The sequence below is a fragment of the Papio anubis genome, chromosome 7 (assembly GCF_008728515.1).
Source record: "Papio anubis isolate 15944 chromosome 7, Panubis1.0, whole genome shotgun sequence".
In the NCBI taxonomy this organism is placed as follows: domain Eukaryota; kingdom Metazoa; phylum Chordata; class Mammalia; order Primates; family Cercopithecidae; genus Papio; species Papio anubis.
This window is the reverse complement of record NC_044982.1, coordinates 118,407,186-118,424,547: the sequence shown is the minus strand read 5'-3', so window position 1 is coordinate 118,424,547 and position 17,362 is coordinate 118,407,186. Positions and strand designations below refer to the sequence as shown.

Genomic DNA, 17,362 nt, shown 5'->3' with positions numbered 1-17,362 from the left:
AAGTGCTGGGATTACAGGCTTGAGCCACCGCGCCCGGCCTTCTTTTAATCTATGAAAATAAATAAAAATAAATAAAAGGGCCCCACGAAATCCAGGCCAGGGGTAACTGATGAACTGATTATCTATTTAAGATTTACAAATCTCGGCCGGGCGCGGTGGCTCAAGCCTGTAATCCCAGCACTTTGGGAGGCCGAGGCGGGTGGATCACGAGGTCAGGAGATCGAGACCATCCTGGCTAATACGGTGAAACCCCGTATCTACTAAAAAATACAAAAAACTAGCCGGGCGAGGTGGCGGGCGCCTATAGTCCCAGCTACTCGGGAGGCTAAGGCAGGAGAATGGCATAAACCCGGGAGGCGGAGCTTGCAGTGAGCTGAGATGCGGCCACTGCACTCCAGCTTGGGCGACAGAGTGAGACTCTGTCTCAAAAAAAAAAAGATTTACAAATCTCAAAACTCTAAGATAGAGATTGTGGCATCTAGTCAAATACCGTTTGAAATACTATATACTCTCAAAGTTTTAATAACAAAATGGTAAAAATTATATTGAAGGTTCAGTCTCCTCAGATTCTTAAAAACTTCTTTGTGAATGATATAAGCAGGATTTAAGGATAGCATCTCCACCTAATGAGATGTAACACTTGCTTAGTTTTAAAATGTCCAGATCAATTATTGTTATTTCTCGAAGCATGGGCTTGGGTCTGCAGCATGTTGGGCGCACAGCATTATGGGAAGGGGAAAGGCACAGGCTGCCTTAGAGCTGGGGTTTCAGAGTGAGACAGATTTGGCATAGAGTCCAGGGACTCCACTTAAAGTCTGCGGGCAATTGTTACCTATTTGTCTGAGCCTTTTGTTTCCTCATGGGCATAATGATTTAATAGGCCATTAGGAGGGCTAAAGGAGATAATGGGCCAGGTGCAGTGGCTCACGCCTGGAGTCCTAGCACTTGGGAGGCCAAGGCGGGTGGATCACCTGAAGTCAGGAGTTCAAGACCAGTCTGGCCAGCATGGTGAAACCCTGTCTCTACTAAAAATACAAAAATTTAGCCTGGCGTGGTGGCAGGCACCTGTATTCCCAGCTACTCAGGAGGCTGAGCCAGGAGAACGACTTGAACCCTGGAGGCAGGGGTTGCAGTGAACCGAGAATGTGCCTCTGCACTCCAGCCTGGGTGACACAGCGAGACTCCATCCCCCCCCCAAAAAAAAAGATAATGCAAGAAAGAGACATAGTCTGGTACCTGGCACATACGTCCTCAGCTAGTGATTACTGTAATGAAGAGGTTGGAAGAATCTGATCACCTTTTACCTCTACATACTTAACAGATCAAATTCTTCATGCTAATTATTTTAACTACTGGATTAGTTAATTGTTTTTGAATGTTCCCCTTTTATTAGGAAAAAGTGCCCAAAAAGTTAAGTTGGTGGTTTTTACTTTAAAAAACAATTGGCCGGGCGCGGTGGCTCACGCCTGTAATCCCAGCACTTTGGGAGGCCGAGGCGGGCGGATCACAAGGTCAGGAGATCGAGACCACGGTGAAACCCCATCTCTACTAAAAATACAAAAAATCAGCCGGGCACGGTGGCGGGCGCCTGTAGTCCCAGCTACTCGGGAGGCTGAGGCAGGAGAATGGCGTGAACCCAGGAGGCGGAGCTTGCAGTGAGCTGAGATCCGGCCACTGCATTCCAGCCTGGGCTGAGCGAGACTCTGTCTCAAAAAAAAAAAAAAAAAAAAAGAAATACCGAGATTTCACATTACATTTCCAAATAGGCAGTGTGGACACTGAAAATTGAGAAAGTTTAGAAGCGTAAGGCATAGAAAGGGTATTCCTCAACTGATTTTCATGCTTTGGCTAAAATTCAAAGTTTATTATGTAATTGTATCTCTGAAAATCAGACAGCTCGTTCAAATATAATTTGTATAAAACGTGCATTTTAAAGGAAATGCCAAAGGGGGTAGGGAGGAGAGTTACCAGGTAATCTGAAAGGTTAATTCTGAATACCAGAAAAGAAACTTGTAGGAAAGTTCTACCTCCAAACACTATTTTTGCTAATTATATTTCTTTATCCAAACACCTCTTGGATAGTGAAAGATATAAGGATTTAACCAGACTATTCCAACTGCTAACATTTAATGCTCTTAATTTCCCTCTAATCTCACAAACTTCTTTTCTTTTCAATTTATCCTTTTAGAGACAAGGTTTCACTCTGTCATGCAGGCTAGTGTGCAGCCTCATAGCTCAGTGCAGCCTCGAATGCCTGGGCTCAAGCAATCCTCACAGCTCAGCCTCCAGAGTAACTGGGACTACAGGCTCATGCCACCATGTGCAGCTAATTTATTTTATTTTGTGTAGAGATAGGGTCTCACAGTATTGCCCAGATTGGTCTTGAACTCCTGGCCTCAAGCAATCCTGCTGCTTCAAGTGCTAGGATTACAAGCATGAGACATCACACCTGGCCACAAACTTCTTAAAATATAATTTGGGGGCCGGACACGGTGGCTCATACCTGTAATCCAAGTACTTTTGAGAGGCCTAGGCAGGTGGATTGCTTGAGCCTGGGAGTTTGAGACCAGCCTGGGCAACATAGTGAAACTCCATCTCTACAAAACACATAAAAATTAGTCAAGTGTGGTGATGTATTCCTGTAGTCCTAGCTACTTAGGAGGTTGAGGGCAGAGGATCACTTAAGTACAGGAGGTCAAGGTTGTAGTAGACATGATCATGCCACCACACTCTAGCCTAAGTGACAAAGCGAAACCCTGTCAGAAAAAAACAAAACGCCACAATTTGATTTCACAAGTAGACCTTTTTGCTAGAAAAGTAATTTATGTTTTATTCATCTTGGAGGGATAAATAAACTGGCTTTCAACTTTTTGGTCACTTCTGTGTAGCTGACTAACCAGGCTGCAGAACAAAATATAGTGAGTCCAGGTCTTTCAGGTTTTTCAGTAAGTACAGATATAATATATTCAACCACACCCAAACATCCTCTAATTAAAAGTCGATCAGATGTGATCATTTCAAATTTCAGTTCGCTCCTGTTCATGAACAAGTGTCCTAGAAACATTTCACACTGTGAAAAGTGACTAAAATAACTGTCATTTACATGTGAAGTAAGAGATAGCATGGAGTGGAGATGGTAAGGTTAGGCACAGTGGCAAGAGTACCTGGTGTTCTACAAAATGGTACAGAAACTTGATCACATAAAAATGTCAGGTCAGGACTAAGGAAACACCAAATCTAGCCAGTTGAGATATGGCAGCAAAAAATCAAGGAAACATCAGATCTAAAGCATACCAACATAAATTACAATACAGGTGCATACCTGGTAAGACCTAAGTAACAAATATCTCAAAACTGCACTAATTTGAAATCTGGTCATTTTAAATACACTTATATATTAAACAGCACTTAAGATAATACACATAAAGATGTGTGTTCAAATTTAATTGCTGTAATGTCTGGATTATAACGGACATTACAGCAATTGAGAAAAGACTCTTGTATTCAATAAAGGACAACTCTAGAGACAAACGTAATAAAACATATCCAATGAAAATATAAATAGCAGCAAAAACAAAAGACAGGAAGAGTTAAACATGGTATGTTGGGGTGCAATATATGAAATAATATCTGCTGAGCTTGGGAAAGCATTTGAGCTTGATCTGCAATGAAAGAAGGCAGGCAGAAGTCACTAGATTAGCCACTAGGCAAAATGTCCAGAGCAGAAAGAATACAGGCAAAAACAACAAAGACACTTGTTTGAATTGGAATCAGCATAATAAATAGTCTTAAGAGCTCTGAAAAGGCATGGTTAGTCCAAAATTTCTAAAAATAAATGTTCTTCTACATCAATGGAAAGCATATATAAGCAATAAACACATTTCTTTGTTCACTCAAAGGTAGCAGATAAATTGAATTTGGTCTTCTTAGAATCTGATGTATTCTTAATTAAAGATTTACCTCACTATTTCAATTATGATCTGTCTCCCTCTCCTTCCCTTCCATTTCTAAACACAATGCTGGGTAACAGTGATGTATTTATTTGCCCATACATGGAATCACAGGATAAAAAACTGTAAAAACTAACAAACAAAACCTTTTAGTTCTGAGTCAACTCCTGTATTTAACAGAAACACAAAGTAGAACTGCAAAGAACTAAGCTGTCAACAGTCCCAGAGAAGTGAGAATGTTTATCCTGATAGATAGGAAACTAGCACTCTCATGGAACAAAAGAGATAGTTATATTCAAATACTTAAAGGTCTACCTTTGATGTACAAACTTCTGTTGTAAGATTTTAAAGAACAGACAAAGGTACAAATAAGTGTAAGCAGAAAACTGAGTAAGAAATACATTTTGATTCTCTATAAAAAATGATTTTTTTTATAAACATAGCTAGGTACAGAATGGGTTCCTTATGAGGCATAATGGTTAAGAATACAGATTCTGACTGCGACTTAGCTACTGAAGGGCCTTGGGCCAAATTACTTAACAGCTCAGGGCCTCAGAACCTCTCTGGGTTGATGTGAGGATAAAATGAGTGGGTAAAGTGCTTAGAAGAATAGCTATTAAATGTTATATACACATCAGCTATTCTCGTTATTATTGTTGTCCTTGATGATAATGCTGTTATGTGGCAGTTAGTTCTCCATCACAAGAAACATCCAACCAAATGCCAAATGACCTCACAATAGAAAGAATTCATTAATCAATAGTATATGAATATAAACTAAATGGTCCCTAATGGTTCTTCAAAATCTGAGATTTTAGGATCCTGTAAAACTACTTGGACCTGCACTAGAATTCAGGTCTCCAGCTGCTCATCAATAAAGAAATCCTTTCTCCTAAATTCCCTATACTTGACCTATCCCACAATACCTCAGAAGTAAACTTTTTCTCAACTATTTAAAAACAGAAAATTGAGATGTCTCTCTTTAAATCACATTTAAGTCTGAATAAAAATGTTAGCAGTGGACAATGTTTGTTTTCGCTTTATGTTTTACAATTAACTACGGAGGTAAACATACCTGCAGTGTCGCTGGTTGTAATATCAACTCCATGTATAAGGATGGCATTTAAACACTCAAGATTCCCCTTTGAGGCCACAACATGGAAGCTAAACAACAACAAAAAAATTTGTTATGCTAAGGAAATGACCAAAGGTCACCTTAAATGTTACATTAATGTCACCCTTTATTCAACACACACACACACACACACAAAAACACACAAACACACACGTTTTAAAGGCTACATTAGAACACCAATATATTTAATTAAAATTTTAAAAAGACACCTATCCTATTTACATAAGCAGCCAATACTTTCTAAAAATATCTGCTTAGAACCAATGAAATATACAAATGTGCAAAAGCCTTAATAAGAGAAAGTTTACACTATAATATCATTAACTCTAAAGTTTATAGGAAAAGCACTGCTGGTTGGATCTTAATAAATGCACTGAAAATGTTCTATCAGATTATTTTATTTAGTTTCAAATAGTTTCATTATTTTATTTAGTTTAGCAGAATGCTGAGGCCAAAGACAGATCCAAACACTTATCTCTTCTTTTTAGAATTATCAAACTAAACCTAAGAAAAGTCTTCAAAACAACAAGCTAAACTACCCTTAAAATCACAAAAGAATCAGCGCCTTCCTCCCAAACATTACCAACTAATTACCAACTACCAGTTAATTCTTCCTTCTGTTCAAACGCCTGGGCTTGTATGATTGGCTTAAGTTTCACATGAATGGGAATAATTGAATAAGTTTCCTAATAAGGCAAGTTAAAGTTAAAAAACTAACTTTAAGCTATCAAGTATTCAAAATGCTAGGTAACAATATTTCATTATTTATTTGATCATCTAATATTTTATTAATCAACAAACACAGAAATATTTTGTGTGCAGTGAGAACTGACATTCTGTGAATCTATGAATTATGCTGAGTTTAACAAAAAGAACTGCCACTGACATTGAATATTACTCTGCAAATCCAAACTGGTAAACACAATAGTTGTTGGCAAAGGATGTTGAACACAAGTAGAAATAGAACTGAGGCCTTAAGTAAGTGCAATAACCATTCTAAAGATGCCAGGAAACAAAAAATGTGAAAGTGCTCAGCAGGTGCCAGGATACAGACACATTGTTGAAGCCCACTCTCAGCAGAGGTCTTCCCTGACCACACACCATTAAAATTGTTTACATTTCCCCATTCACCAAAACGTTAGTATTCCTAGCTCCCCCAATGCCTGCCTTTATTATTCTATATAGGATTTAATATTTTGTAATAGAATAAATTCATTACTTTCTTTATAGTCTATCAATCTCTTCCCGCTCAACTCAATGAAAGCAGGGATTTTTGTCTAGTTTTGCTTCCTATTACATCCCCCAAACCAGTAACAGTGCCAGTCAAATGACAAACCCTCAAATATTTGAATAACTGCATGCTTGGAGACAAAATCTGATGATAGCTTACAAATTCATTTCCAGATATTACAAGACTCAGTCTTGCGAAGCTATTAGTATTACGATGGATATAAATGCAAACTATAGACCAAGCACTACCAAGTAAAGCAGGTTTGTGTACGATCTGAATTAGAAAGATGTTTCTGGTAAAAGGAATATAGTGGTCTTAAGAATCAGGTAAGTTCTCCTTCTACTAAATTAAATCGCTGTAAGGCTGAGTATCTTCGCCTTATAATCCCTCTGCCACAATGAAACTGGGAATTATACTATGCAATGCACCGTAAGAACCTTTTGAAGAATGCTAATTTCCTTTAGCAAAGGTAGTCTCCCAACAATCTTAGAGATATCATTGTTTTGTTGTTTGCTTGTTTTCATTTCTTAGATCACAAAATGTGGAAGACCTCTTCCTTCAAAAGAGATCCACATTATAATGATGATGTACAAAAGGTCAGAAATCACAACAAATCTACAATGCATTAGTAATGCTGATGTGCTATAAATAGATGTGCTTTGGAAAGAAAATATATCAATCATTAAAACATATGCAAAGAATTGTATAGGAAATTTGAAAAATTGCTTTATAAAAATACTGTTTTGCAATTTAAAAAGCAACTCTGTTTTTTTCTTTTAAAAACAAGACATGGACTTCTTCTATAACAAGAGATATATGTAACTTGGACAAACGTTACTACTGAGGACAACTAGAAAAGCTGCAAAAAATATGAGACATATGCTTAAAGGTGTCAGTGAGCTAACAAAATAGTAAAAAGTTACTAGGCCAGGATGCAAGGTAGGACGAAGGCCCAGAGAAGTGAGCTTAGTATTTGAGGTCACTTTTTCCCTGGGAACATTTGCTGATTCCAAAGTACTGAACAGCACTTTGACAGCCTTAACGAAACGGGGAGATACAAACTGGAGTCCACTGCTCTCCAAGTAGCAGTGGAATCCTTGGTGAACCTTCCCCATCTTGGATTGGGCCGTCGAAGGGCTGTACCTTAGGAGAGAGTCAAACAGGAAGAAAACAGATCCTTGCAGTAACTATGGCTAGGCTTCAAGTATTTCATTTTTGAAACCAAATTAAGCTCAAGAAGTACATGTTCTTTTGTCTTAAATTTAGAAATTTCAGAATTAAAAACAATCATTTGAAACAAATTGTTTTTGTAAATACAGAAAATATATTTGTAACATGTCCCACACTTGACTAAATACAACATGCTTTAATTAAGAATACAGTTTGCGTGTGAGTTTAAAAAAAGGGAAATACTTAATTCTACGAATGCTAGAAAGAATTCTACTCTCGGCCTGGTGCAGTGGCTCACGCCTGTAATCCCAGCACTTTGGGAGGCCAAGGTGGGCAGATCACCTGAGGTCAGGAGTTCAAGACCAGCCTGACCAATACGAAGAAACCCTGTCTCTGCTAAAAATACAAAATTAGCCAGGGGTGGTGGTGCATTCCTGTAATCCCAGCTACTCGGGAGGCTGAGGCAGGAGAATCAATTGAACCCGGGAGGCAGAGGTTGTGGTGAGCCGAGATCACGCCATAGCACTCCAGCCTGGGCAACAAGAGCAAAACTCCATCTCAGAAAAATAAAAAATAAATAAAAAATTAAAAAAATTCTACTCTCTACAATGAAAACTTCAAGACTAACACTCCTCAAATATTTCAAAAACTAAAGTTCACAGTTCATAAAATTACACCATTATAACTATTTAATGCCACTCAAAATTGAACCTTATATCAAAAACTCCAAACAAAAACTCAAGCCACCATTCACTCAAAACATTCAAAGTATGAATGGGCAGAATTGATTTCAGTGATGTAGGTTTCACTGAAAAGTTTCATCCCAAAAAAGATTCCCTTTATCTTTTATCATCTTAGCATTTGAGAAAAAAGAAACATGAAAAGCAATGTCACTTTTGGATATTAAATTTTCACAATTTATACTGTGAGCCCTATAAATAGCTTAAAATTCAGTAATGGGGCAAGATTCAAAATAACCAATGTTTCCATAACTATCAAACTGCTACTTGATAAAAGTGAAACATTATGAACTTGAAACTTTTCCAACTTTATTGCTCTTAAAAACTACTTAATTTATAGTCCTGTTTTGTTATCTTTACTATATTTAATATCTAAGCATTCCAAGGCAGTGACCCACATCACACATTAACTATTCACTTCCTAATATTCATTTCTATATTTAGTATCTGGTTTCCAGTTATAATATTCTGAATAAATTCATGCAAGTACAAGACTAAGAAGAATTTTTAGGAAATGAGACTTTTCACCTCTAACTTTGGAAGGGTTCCCAGATAAGGTTTTAAATGCTGTAAGTATAGAGGGGTCATAACAGACACCAGATCTACCCTTTAACCCAACTGCTCCCCACCCACAACAAGAAAGGAAATAATGAAGATTTGAGACGAGGGGGAGAAGACAGACACATGGTTCATAAGCATATATACAAGCCAGCAGTTCCCCTCAGTAACAAAAAAACAAAAGGGTGGGATTATTACCTGTATCTCCCTAACCCACACTAGTTATTCTGCCTCCTTTCTGCTCTAAGCATTCTCATTTAAGTGAATTATCCAAGTATAAAAATGGATTGGGGGTTGGGAGAAAAGAGTGTAATTTACAGAACTCTTCAAAGACACAAAGCTTGGGTTCACATTCCAGCTCTGTGACTTTACCTGAAATGAGACCAAATTATTTAACCTCCGTAAACTTTTTCCCACTTCTTTTATCAGGCTGCTTCAAAGAGCAAATATGATAAGGAATACAAAAAGGCTTATAATGAAAATGCACCAAATAACCATAGGCTGTGGTTTGCCACCGGGTCTAAACAATTCTAGATCACTGGATAGTATTCTGGTGTTCTCTCTCTAGACTGGAAATCTTTTAAATTGAGAACAATTATTAGTTTGTTTGAAAGATTTTATAGTGCAGGTTTTGGCAGAATTTGTTAATAAGTTGATAACTACAATTCACAAGTTTCATTTGTATCCCAAGACAATTCCCTTCAGACACGCTTTTATCATCAATAATACTTACGCAGATCTGCCTTCCACATCTAGTTTGCCTGGATTGACCCCCTTTTTAGCAAGGATTGAGGACACTTTTTCTACATCCCCCCTTTCTGCTGCTTTCATCAATCGGTCATCATATTTATTCCAATCTGCTGCATGCTACAAAAACGAAAAAAAAAAAAAGTAAATATGGCATACTACATTAGTTAAGATTTCCTAAAGAAAGGAAAAAAAAGAGAAAAGAAAGTAGTACTGCATAATACATAACTTATTTTCCAATTGCATTCCAAATTTCCTTCTCCCTTCTGTGCTAACTTCATTAGGAGAGCAGAGTTATAAAATCTGTGTATCTTAAACAAGATATACAAGACACAAGATATACAAGAAACATTTAAAATTATACTTTTGAGGGAAAGCATGTTTCTTTTGTTCTCTGCCCAGTTCTCTTTGCCTTTGAGGCAAAAAAGAAAATCAGTAACTACTGAACACCTACCCTGTACCAGGCACTAAGGTCCCAATCAACCCTAGTAAACTAAAATTATCATCTCCATTTAGCAGATAAGAAAAGCCAAGGCCCCAGAGACAGTAAATGCCTTAAGTGTTCAAACCCGACCATGACTTTTATAGTTCCAAAATCAGTGTAGTTTTCCCACACCCTTTCAGATTTCAAATCACACTTTCAGATTTGGCTCTGGTTACATATCTCCTGGGACTCTTAGATGCAGTGGAATTCTACATACATTTTAAGAAACTACCCCCCCCAACACAGACATTTATTTAAAAAGTACTGTTGGAAATATATTTATGGAGGCAAATTAAATATACACACACATATTCTATACAGAAAGCAATTCATTATGTTTATATATTAGAATAAAACAAAACTTTTACATAGAAAAAGCTAAAAATGACAGACTCTAAAGTATTAACTGCTTAACATCTGAAAATACTAAGATCACAGCTTACTTTCATTTTCTCCCTTTTTACATTCCATATGTATTGTTTTTATAAAAAATAGATTTTTAATTTTAATAAAAATTCTGTGTATGTGTATTTAGAAGATTAAAGGTGAGGGTTTTAAGGAGGATGTCTCATATAACATACATTTTAATCATATCAAGGTTATCTCTAACTTTGATAAGCAAAAATACATTCAAGGTATTCTGAAGCCAATAACCTAGATCTTTTCTCAATAAGCATAAATGTCAGAACATAGAACTAAAATACATGTTAAACAGTTGATATTTTAGCCTTTTAAAATATTATACCAATTTACTAGTAAATTCTGTGCTAAATCTAGTATTATTTCTAGAACAAAAAAAAATCTGGGTATTTTTCACTTAACTTACAAAACAAATCCTATGGCCACAAATACCCTAACAAATCTCTGAGAAAAAAACTGAATCACCTGTATATCCTCTAAATGTTTGATCAATATGATAATTTTATATCTACTATTCCCTATAAACCAAAAAAGAAAAGTAAAAAAAATCACCATCACTAATTTTCTTGTTAAACAAGTAATGTAAAATTAAATACTTGATGTAGAGAATGATTATGAAAAAAGACAAATACATTAAAATTTTAACTTACTCCTGTAATTTAATATTTTAATGGAACCTGGTTCAAGTACCTACACAGATTTTAGAATTGTCTCTAAATTAGTTAAATTTGGTGATGAACCCCCTTCCTCCTAACTTCAAAAGTTTAAACTGCCAACTTATAGAATAACCCTACCTATGGGCTCCATATCTAAGCTACATTTTACGTATCACCTTTCTTAAGCTTTAAAACAAAAACAAAACAGTTTACTGACTCCAATTTGGGGAGTGGTAGTGAACATAAGCTTACAAGACATTGTATTTTCAAATGTCTAAAGGATTAAATCACACTTAACACACAAATGCTTGTTCTAGATTTGATTAGTCTACCCTTACAATTAAAATAATCTCAAGTTTATTTCCAAGTAAACTTGCTGGTGGAAAAAAGAGCCATTTAAATCACCAAAAAGTTGTAAAAATTCAAAAATAAGGCTTTCTTTAAAGATAATTAAATGTGATTAAAGTCTCACATTATCATATGACTTTCAGTTCTATACCACGTACCATTTTCAGCTGCGATTCACTGTCAGTTAACAGTAACACTGTACAATTATTAAGATTTTATCATGTGCTTTTTAAACCCAGAGAAAGAAAGAACTTTTGTTTTCTATTACTAACCCCAATCTGCTAATCAACTAAATCAAGAAGAAAAAAATAAAGCAAACCAAATTAATAAAACAGTAGTGCATTTTAAAAGAACACAGTTCAGAAAACCTAACCAAGAATCTTTTGTTACACTAGACTACTGGGATACCTACTCTGTTCTTAGGAGCACAAGAAAACCAACAGTTCATCATAGACAGGATTTAGTTTCTTGTTGCTAATGGCAAACTACTTTGCATTAAGTTACAAATCTCTGTAAGCTCACAAAGCAAACCCTCAGACAAACTCCTGACAAGTGACTCAGTCCCTCACATACTGTGCTACACTTAGCTTGGATCTCTAACGATATTTTCTTCGTCTTCAGGATCCTTCTCCGCCTTCATAACGCTTGAATATTATCTTCCTTGCAATGCAGCACTTGATTAAGAGCAGCCCCAAGTCAGGTACAGTAACTGTCTATTTCTTATTTTTTAGAAGCTAGCTATCTTTCAAAGTTGTCCCTTTGAGGGACCCCACTGGAAAACTTGAACAGCGCTCTGCATCCTGCTGCCTCAACACTGCAACACAGACGCTGCAGTGCATGATAAAACTGTCCACATCCGAATTGTCCAGTAAACAGTGTGGAGCCTGTCTCCCATTGGTTGAGTTCTATTTTAGATTCCATAGGACTTGACAGCTGAATGATAGAAAGGAGCAGCTAAGAATATATTGTAAATGCATGCTTTTCCTCTGAGTAATAAATTTCAGGTCTACTGGGGAAAATGACTCAAACATATTGTAAAACATGCTTATTATATAAAAACAAATTGTGTGACATAATGACAACATTTTAAGAGACAAATTTGGTTATTCCTCAGAACAATATTTAAAACCAGTTTCAGTCTTAGGATCATCTAACATGAAGTTATAATAGCCCTGACAAACTCTATTTTAAGCAAACGTGTCACATTTTAATTTAAGGAAACACACAGTAACACTTTCAAAATTTCTCCATTTTATTTTGTACCCCTATCAGTCTCATTCTGCATACAACCAGGTTTCAACTTACAACTGCTGCCAGTCTGTCTCCCAGCATGTTAAATGAGAAGAGCCAGAGGCACTGCCAAAACATTAAATAGAATACATCATGATGAATACTTTTCAACAAATTTTAAATTTAACTCAGTACTTTTAATTTCCAAGTTTAGCACCCTGCCTAATATGACAAGTAAATATTTTATCAGTGGAAAGTCAAATTACCTGGATTCACTGGATTTAAAAAAAAAAAAAAACTGGTTAAACACTAAAGGAGGCAAATACACATTAGACAACGAGCTAGACTATTAAAAAAAATCTCCATTTGGGGACAAACCAGGTAACTTCTCTGCATTCTCTATGATAGCATACTTGTATCAACATTTCTTACATTACCAAGGCCAGTGCAAGTTCAGGGTGGTTTTTTTGTGGTTGTTAGTGGTGGTGTTTTTTGTTTTTTGGGTTTTTTTAAACCATGTTCTCATTACCACAATAGCATGAGAATAATTTACACTTCCTCTAAAAAGACACATTTGGGAAAATTGTTTCATGGGAATGCAAAACATTCCAACACAAGTGTTTACAGGAAGGAGGGAGCTGCTATATTATAGATCATGCTGCCAGTTAAAAATTCTGCTATGTACTTCCACAAGAAATTCGTTTCCTACTAAATTTAAAACATTAGGCCCATATTCTAATTATAAAATATATAAGGGTCATATACCATATCTTATTTTTGAAACAATGATTTTTTTTTTCCCCCAAACCACGAGATATCACAATGGATTCATTTGGCTAAACCCAGAGACTCCGCCCAGTCTGTGTCACGTTCTTCTGAGGAAATCTGTGATAGAACTCAGACCCTGTCCTTTGGGTAACAAAGCAAGCACATTCTTTCTAGAAATAGGACAGCAAAGGCAAAGGAAGATGGAAAACAGGAACAAATAACTAAAGCCATATAAGGAGCTGCCCACACTCAGGAGATAGAATTGTGTGTCCTAGTATTATGGACGTCCTGAGCTGTCTGCCACCTCCCTAGCCTTTGTGGCATAATCTTCTGTGCCTGCTCTCACACCTTCCTTCATAGCTATTTCCCAAGAGCCCTAGGCAAATTCCCACCTTTGCTGTCCCCTGTACCTATAAGGTTCTTCCCTCCCCTACTTTCAGGTTCTTCTCCAATGTTACTTCCTTAGAGAGGGCTTCTCAGACCTCTGCATCTAAACGGCCCCCGGTCCCACTCTACCCCACCACTCTTTATCCTTGTGCCCTGTTTTACTTTTCTGCAGGGAGCTCATCAGTATCTACCATTATATCAGATGTTTATCTGTTTATTAGCGTACTGTCTGTCTCCTCAGCTCCCCTCTAATTTGACTATATCTAAGGTTTTCTTCTGTGTCTGGTTTGAAACTGTAAAACTAATTTTTCAATAAGTAATTTGGTAGCCAGTCACTAGATTCTCACCCATCTTAAGGACCAGAATCCACATCTGCTTCATGAATCCTCTTTCCTCTTGGACTAAATTGTTAAATAGGCTAGATCTGTAACACACATTTACCAGCAACATTGTTTCCCAGTAAACTATCCACATTCAGATAACAAATATCTATTGACCTGAGGTGAGGGCAGTTAGCCCATGAGTGGTTCAGTTGATTGCAACTGAGCAAACAGATCCTACTGCTCATGGTCAATAAAAGATCCTTCTTCACACTTACTCCTGCACATCCCACACTGCAAGTCTTTCTTTACCAGTCTACAAATCCCACTGAACTCCTCAAAAAGCATTTTAGTTAAAACACACATTCTTCAGAATTTTGCCTGACTCAAAAGTCAGGCAAACCTGGGTTGAGAGTCCAGCTCTGCTACCTACCTGCTGTATACCAGTGGGATAATTTATTTACACTTTCTAGGCATCAGTGCCCTTAACTACAAAGCAAGGATAACAATAGAGAACCTATATGTGTAAAATCAAATAGCTAATAGATATGAATGATCTCAGCACCATGCATGGTAGATGTTTATGCCCAAAAATGGTAGGCACTGGCGATAGTCACAAGTGCTCCAGCTCCTGGTCAGTGTTACTGTTAAAAGAAAAACTTCAGCTGAATTAAATTTAAAGGAGTTTAATTGAGCAATGAACAATTCAGAAATCAGGCAGCCCATAGAATCACAGCAGATTCAGAGAGACCCCAGGGATGCCCTGTGGTCAGAACAAATTTATAGATTAAAAAGGGAAGTGATGTATAGAAATCAGAAGGGAGGTACAGAAATAGCTGGACTGGTTACAGGTTGGTGTTTGTCGTATTTGAATACAGTCTGAACACTCAGCAGTGTATGAGTGGTTGAAGTATGTGGCTGCTGGGATTGGCCAAGACTCAGCTATTGTTACGGGCACATACTCCTAAATTAGGTTTTCAATCTTGCCTACCGATTAAGTTAGATTATAGTTCATCTGCAAGGACTCAAATATAGAAGTACAGAGTCCTTCTCAGGCCATATTTAGTTTGCTTTAACATTACTAATCAGAAAAACACTCTTTAAAAAATTAATAAAGAAGTGGCCGGGTGCAGTGGCTCACGTCTGTAATCCCAGAACTTTGAGAGGCCAAGGCAGGCAGATCACCTGAGGTCAGGAGTTCGAGCCCAGCCTGACCAACATGGAGGAACCCCGTCTATACTAAAAATATAAAAGTAGCCAGGCATGGTGTTGCATGCCTGTAATCCTAGCTACTCCAGAGGCTGAGGCAGGAGAATCGCTTGAACACAGGACACGGAGATTGCAGTGAGCTGAGATCGCGCCATTGCACCCAAACTTGGGCAACAAGAGCGAAACTCCGTCTCAAAAAAATAAAATACAATACAATAATAAAAATCCAACCAAACCCCTAGAAGTAACAATTTACAAGAAATACAGGGGACAGAGAAATATAATAAACTATAATAAACTTGCATCACAGGATGCAATCAGAAAGATCTACCATCGAGTAAACCATGGCTTCTTAAAGAAAATACAGCAAGATTAAAAAGACAGAATTTAACCTATAAATTGAAAGTGACTTCAGAAACCTACAAAGCAATCGTAAGTCACAGAACTTAAGTACCCTGATTAAACAAACTGTATCTATAAAAATAAAACAATTCAGAAAATACGACTACTGACTGGACATTGGATGGCATTAAAGAAATCTCAGTAAACTGAGATTTCTGATGTGATAATCTTCTAATTATTTCTGAAAATCCCCATGTTTTAAAAATACATACTGAAATATTTTTAGATCAAATGAATCAAGTAATAAGATGCCTGGTATTTGCTTCAAAAATAATCAAAACAATCAGAGGGCAAACCTAATCTAATAGCACATTTAAAAGATTATACACCATGATCAAGTGTATAATCTTTATTCCTGGAATGCAAGGACGTTTCAATATATGAAATTCATTGTAATATACCACCTTAACAGAATAAAGGACAAAAATCACAATGATCATATAAGTTGATAAAGAAAAAGCATTTGACAAGACTCAACATCCTTTCATGGTAAAAATACCCAAAAAACTGGGACTAGAAGGAAACTGCCTCAACACAATAAAGACCATATATGAAAAGCCCACTGCTAACATTATACTCAACTATGGAAAACTGAAAGCTTTTCCTCTAAGATCAGGCAGAAGACAAAGATGCTGCTCTGGCCATTTCTATTTAGCATAGAATTGGAAGTCTTACTCAGAGAAATTAGGCAGGAAAAAGAAATAAAAGACATCCAAACCAGAAAGGAAGAAGTTGAAATCATCTCTGTTCTCAAATGACAGGATCTTACTTGTAAAAAAAACTCTAAAGATTATAGATACACACTCATACCCACAAACAAAACAAAAACCTGTTAGAATAAATTCAGCAAAGGTGTGGGAAAGAGCACACAAAAACCAGTTGCATTTCTATACAATAACAATGAACAATCCAAAACAAAATTAAACAATTCCATTTACAATAGCATCAAAAATAAAAAAATACTTAGGAATAAGCCTAGTCAATTAGGTGAAAAATTTGTACACTGAAAATGACAAAACATTTTTGAAATTAAAAAGTGACAAATAAATTTAAAGACATCCCAGGTTCACAGGTTTGGAAAACTTAATACCATTAAGATGTCAATACCACCCAAGGCAATCCAGAGATCAGTGCAGTCCCTACCAAAATCCCAATGGCATTTTTTGCAGAAATAGAAAAATAAATCCTAACATTCATATGGAATCTCAAGGGACCTCAAATAGGCAGTCTTGAAAAGGAAGAAGAATGTTGGAAACCTCATACTTCCTGATTCCAAAGCTTATTATGAAACTATAGTAATCAAAACAGTGTCAAAGTGGCATAAAGTCAGACATATAGACCAGTGGAATAAAGTAAACAGCCCACAGATAAACCCTCATATAACAGTCAAATGATCTTCAACAAGGTGCCAAGAGCACTCAATGGAGAAAGAAAAACCTCCTCAACAGTGTTGGGAAAACTGGATATCCACATGCAAAAGAATAAAGTTGCACCTTTAGCTTACACCAGATGCAAAAAATGACTCAAAATTGATTGAAGACCTAAACATAAGACCCAAAACTGTAAAACTCCTAGAAGAAAACACAGGAGAAAACTTCATAAATTGG

General features: G+C 36.7%; 1 protein-coding gene across 4 annotated transcripts in view; it reads right to left on the bottom strand.

Moving 5' to 3' along the window:
* Positions 1-17,362, bottom strand: part of UACA (uveal autoantigen with coiled-coil domains and ankyrin repeats) — a 100,698-nt gene that overhangs the window by 32,407 nt on the left and 50,929 nt on the right. For 2 of the 4 annotated variants that reach the window (XM_003901131.4, XM_009210519.2), the window contains exons 2-3: positions 9,518-9,651; positions 5,026-5,114 (exon numbers count right to left, since the gene is read on the bottom strand). In XM_003901131.4, coding sequence (XP_003901180.2) covers positions 5,026-5,114; positions 9,518-9,651 — 223 coding nt within the window. Of the gene's footprint in view, positions 1-5,025; positions 5,115-9,517; positions 9,652-11,851; positions 12,897-17,362 lie in introns of those variants that run through there. The other 2 variants (XM_003901132.5, XM_009210520.3) reach the window with 2 other exon arrangements.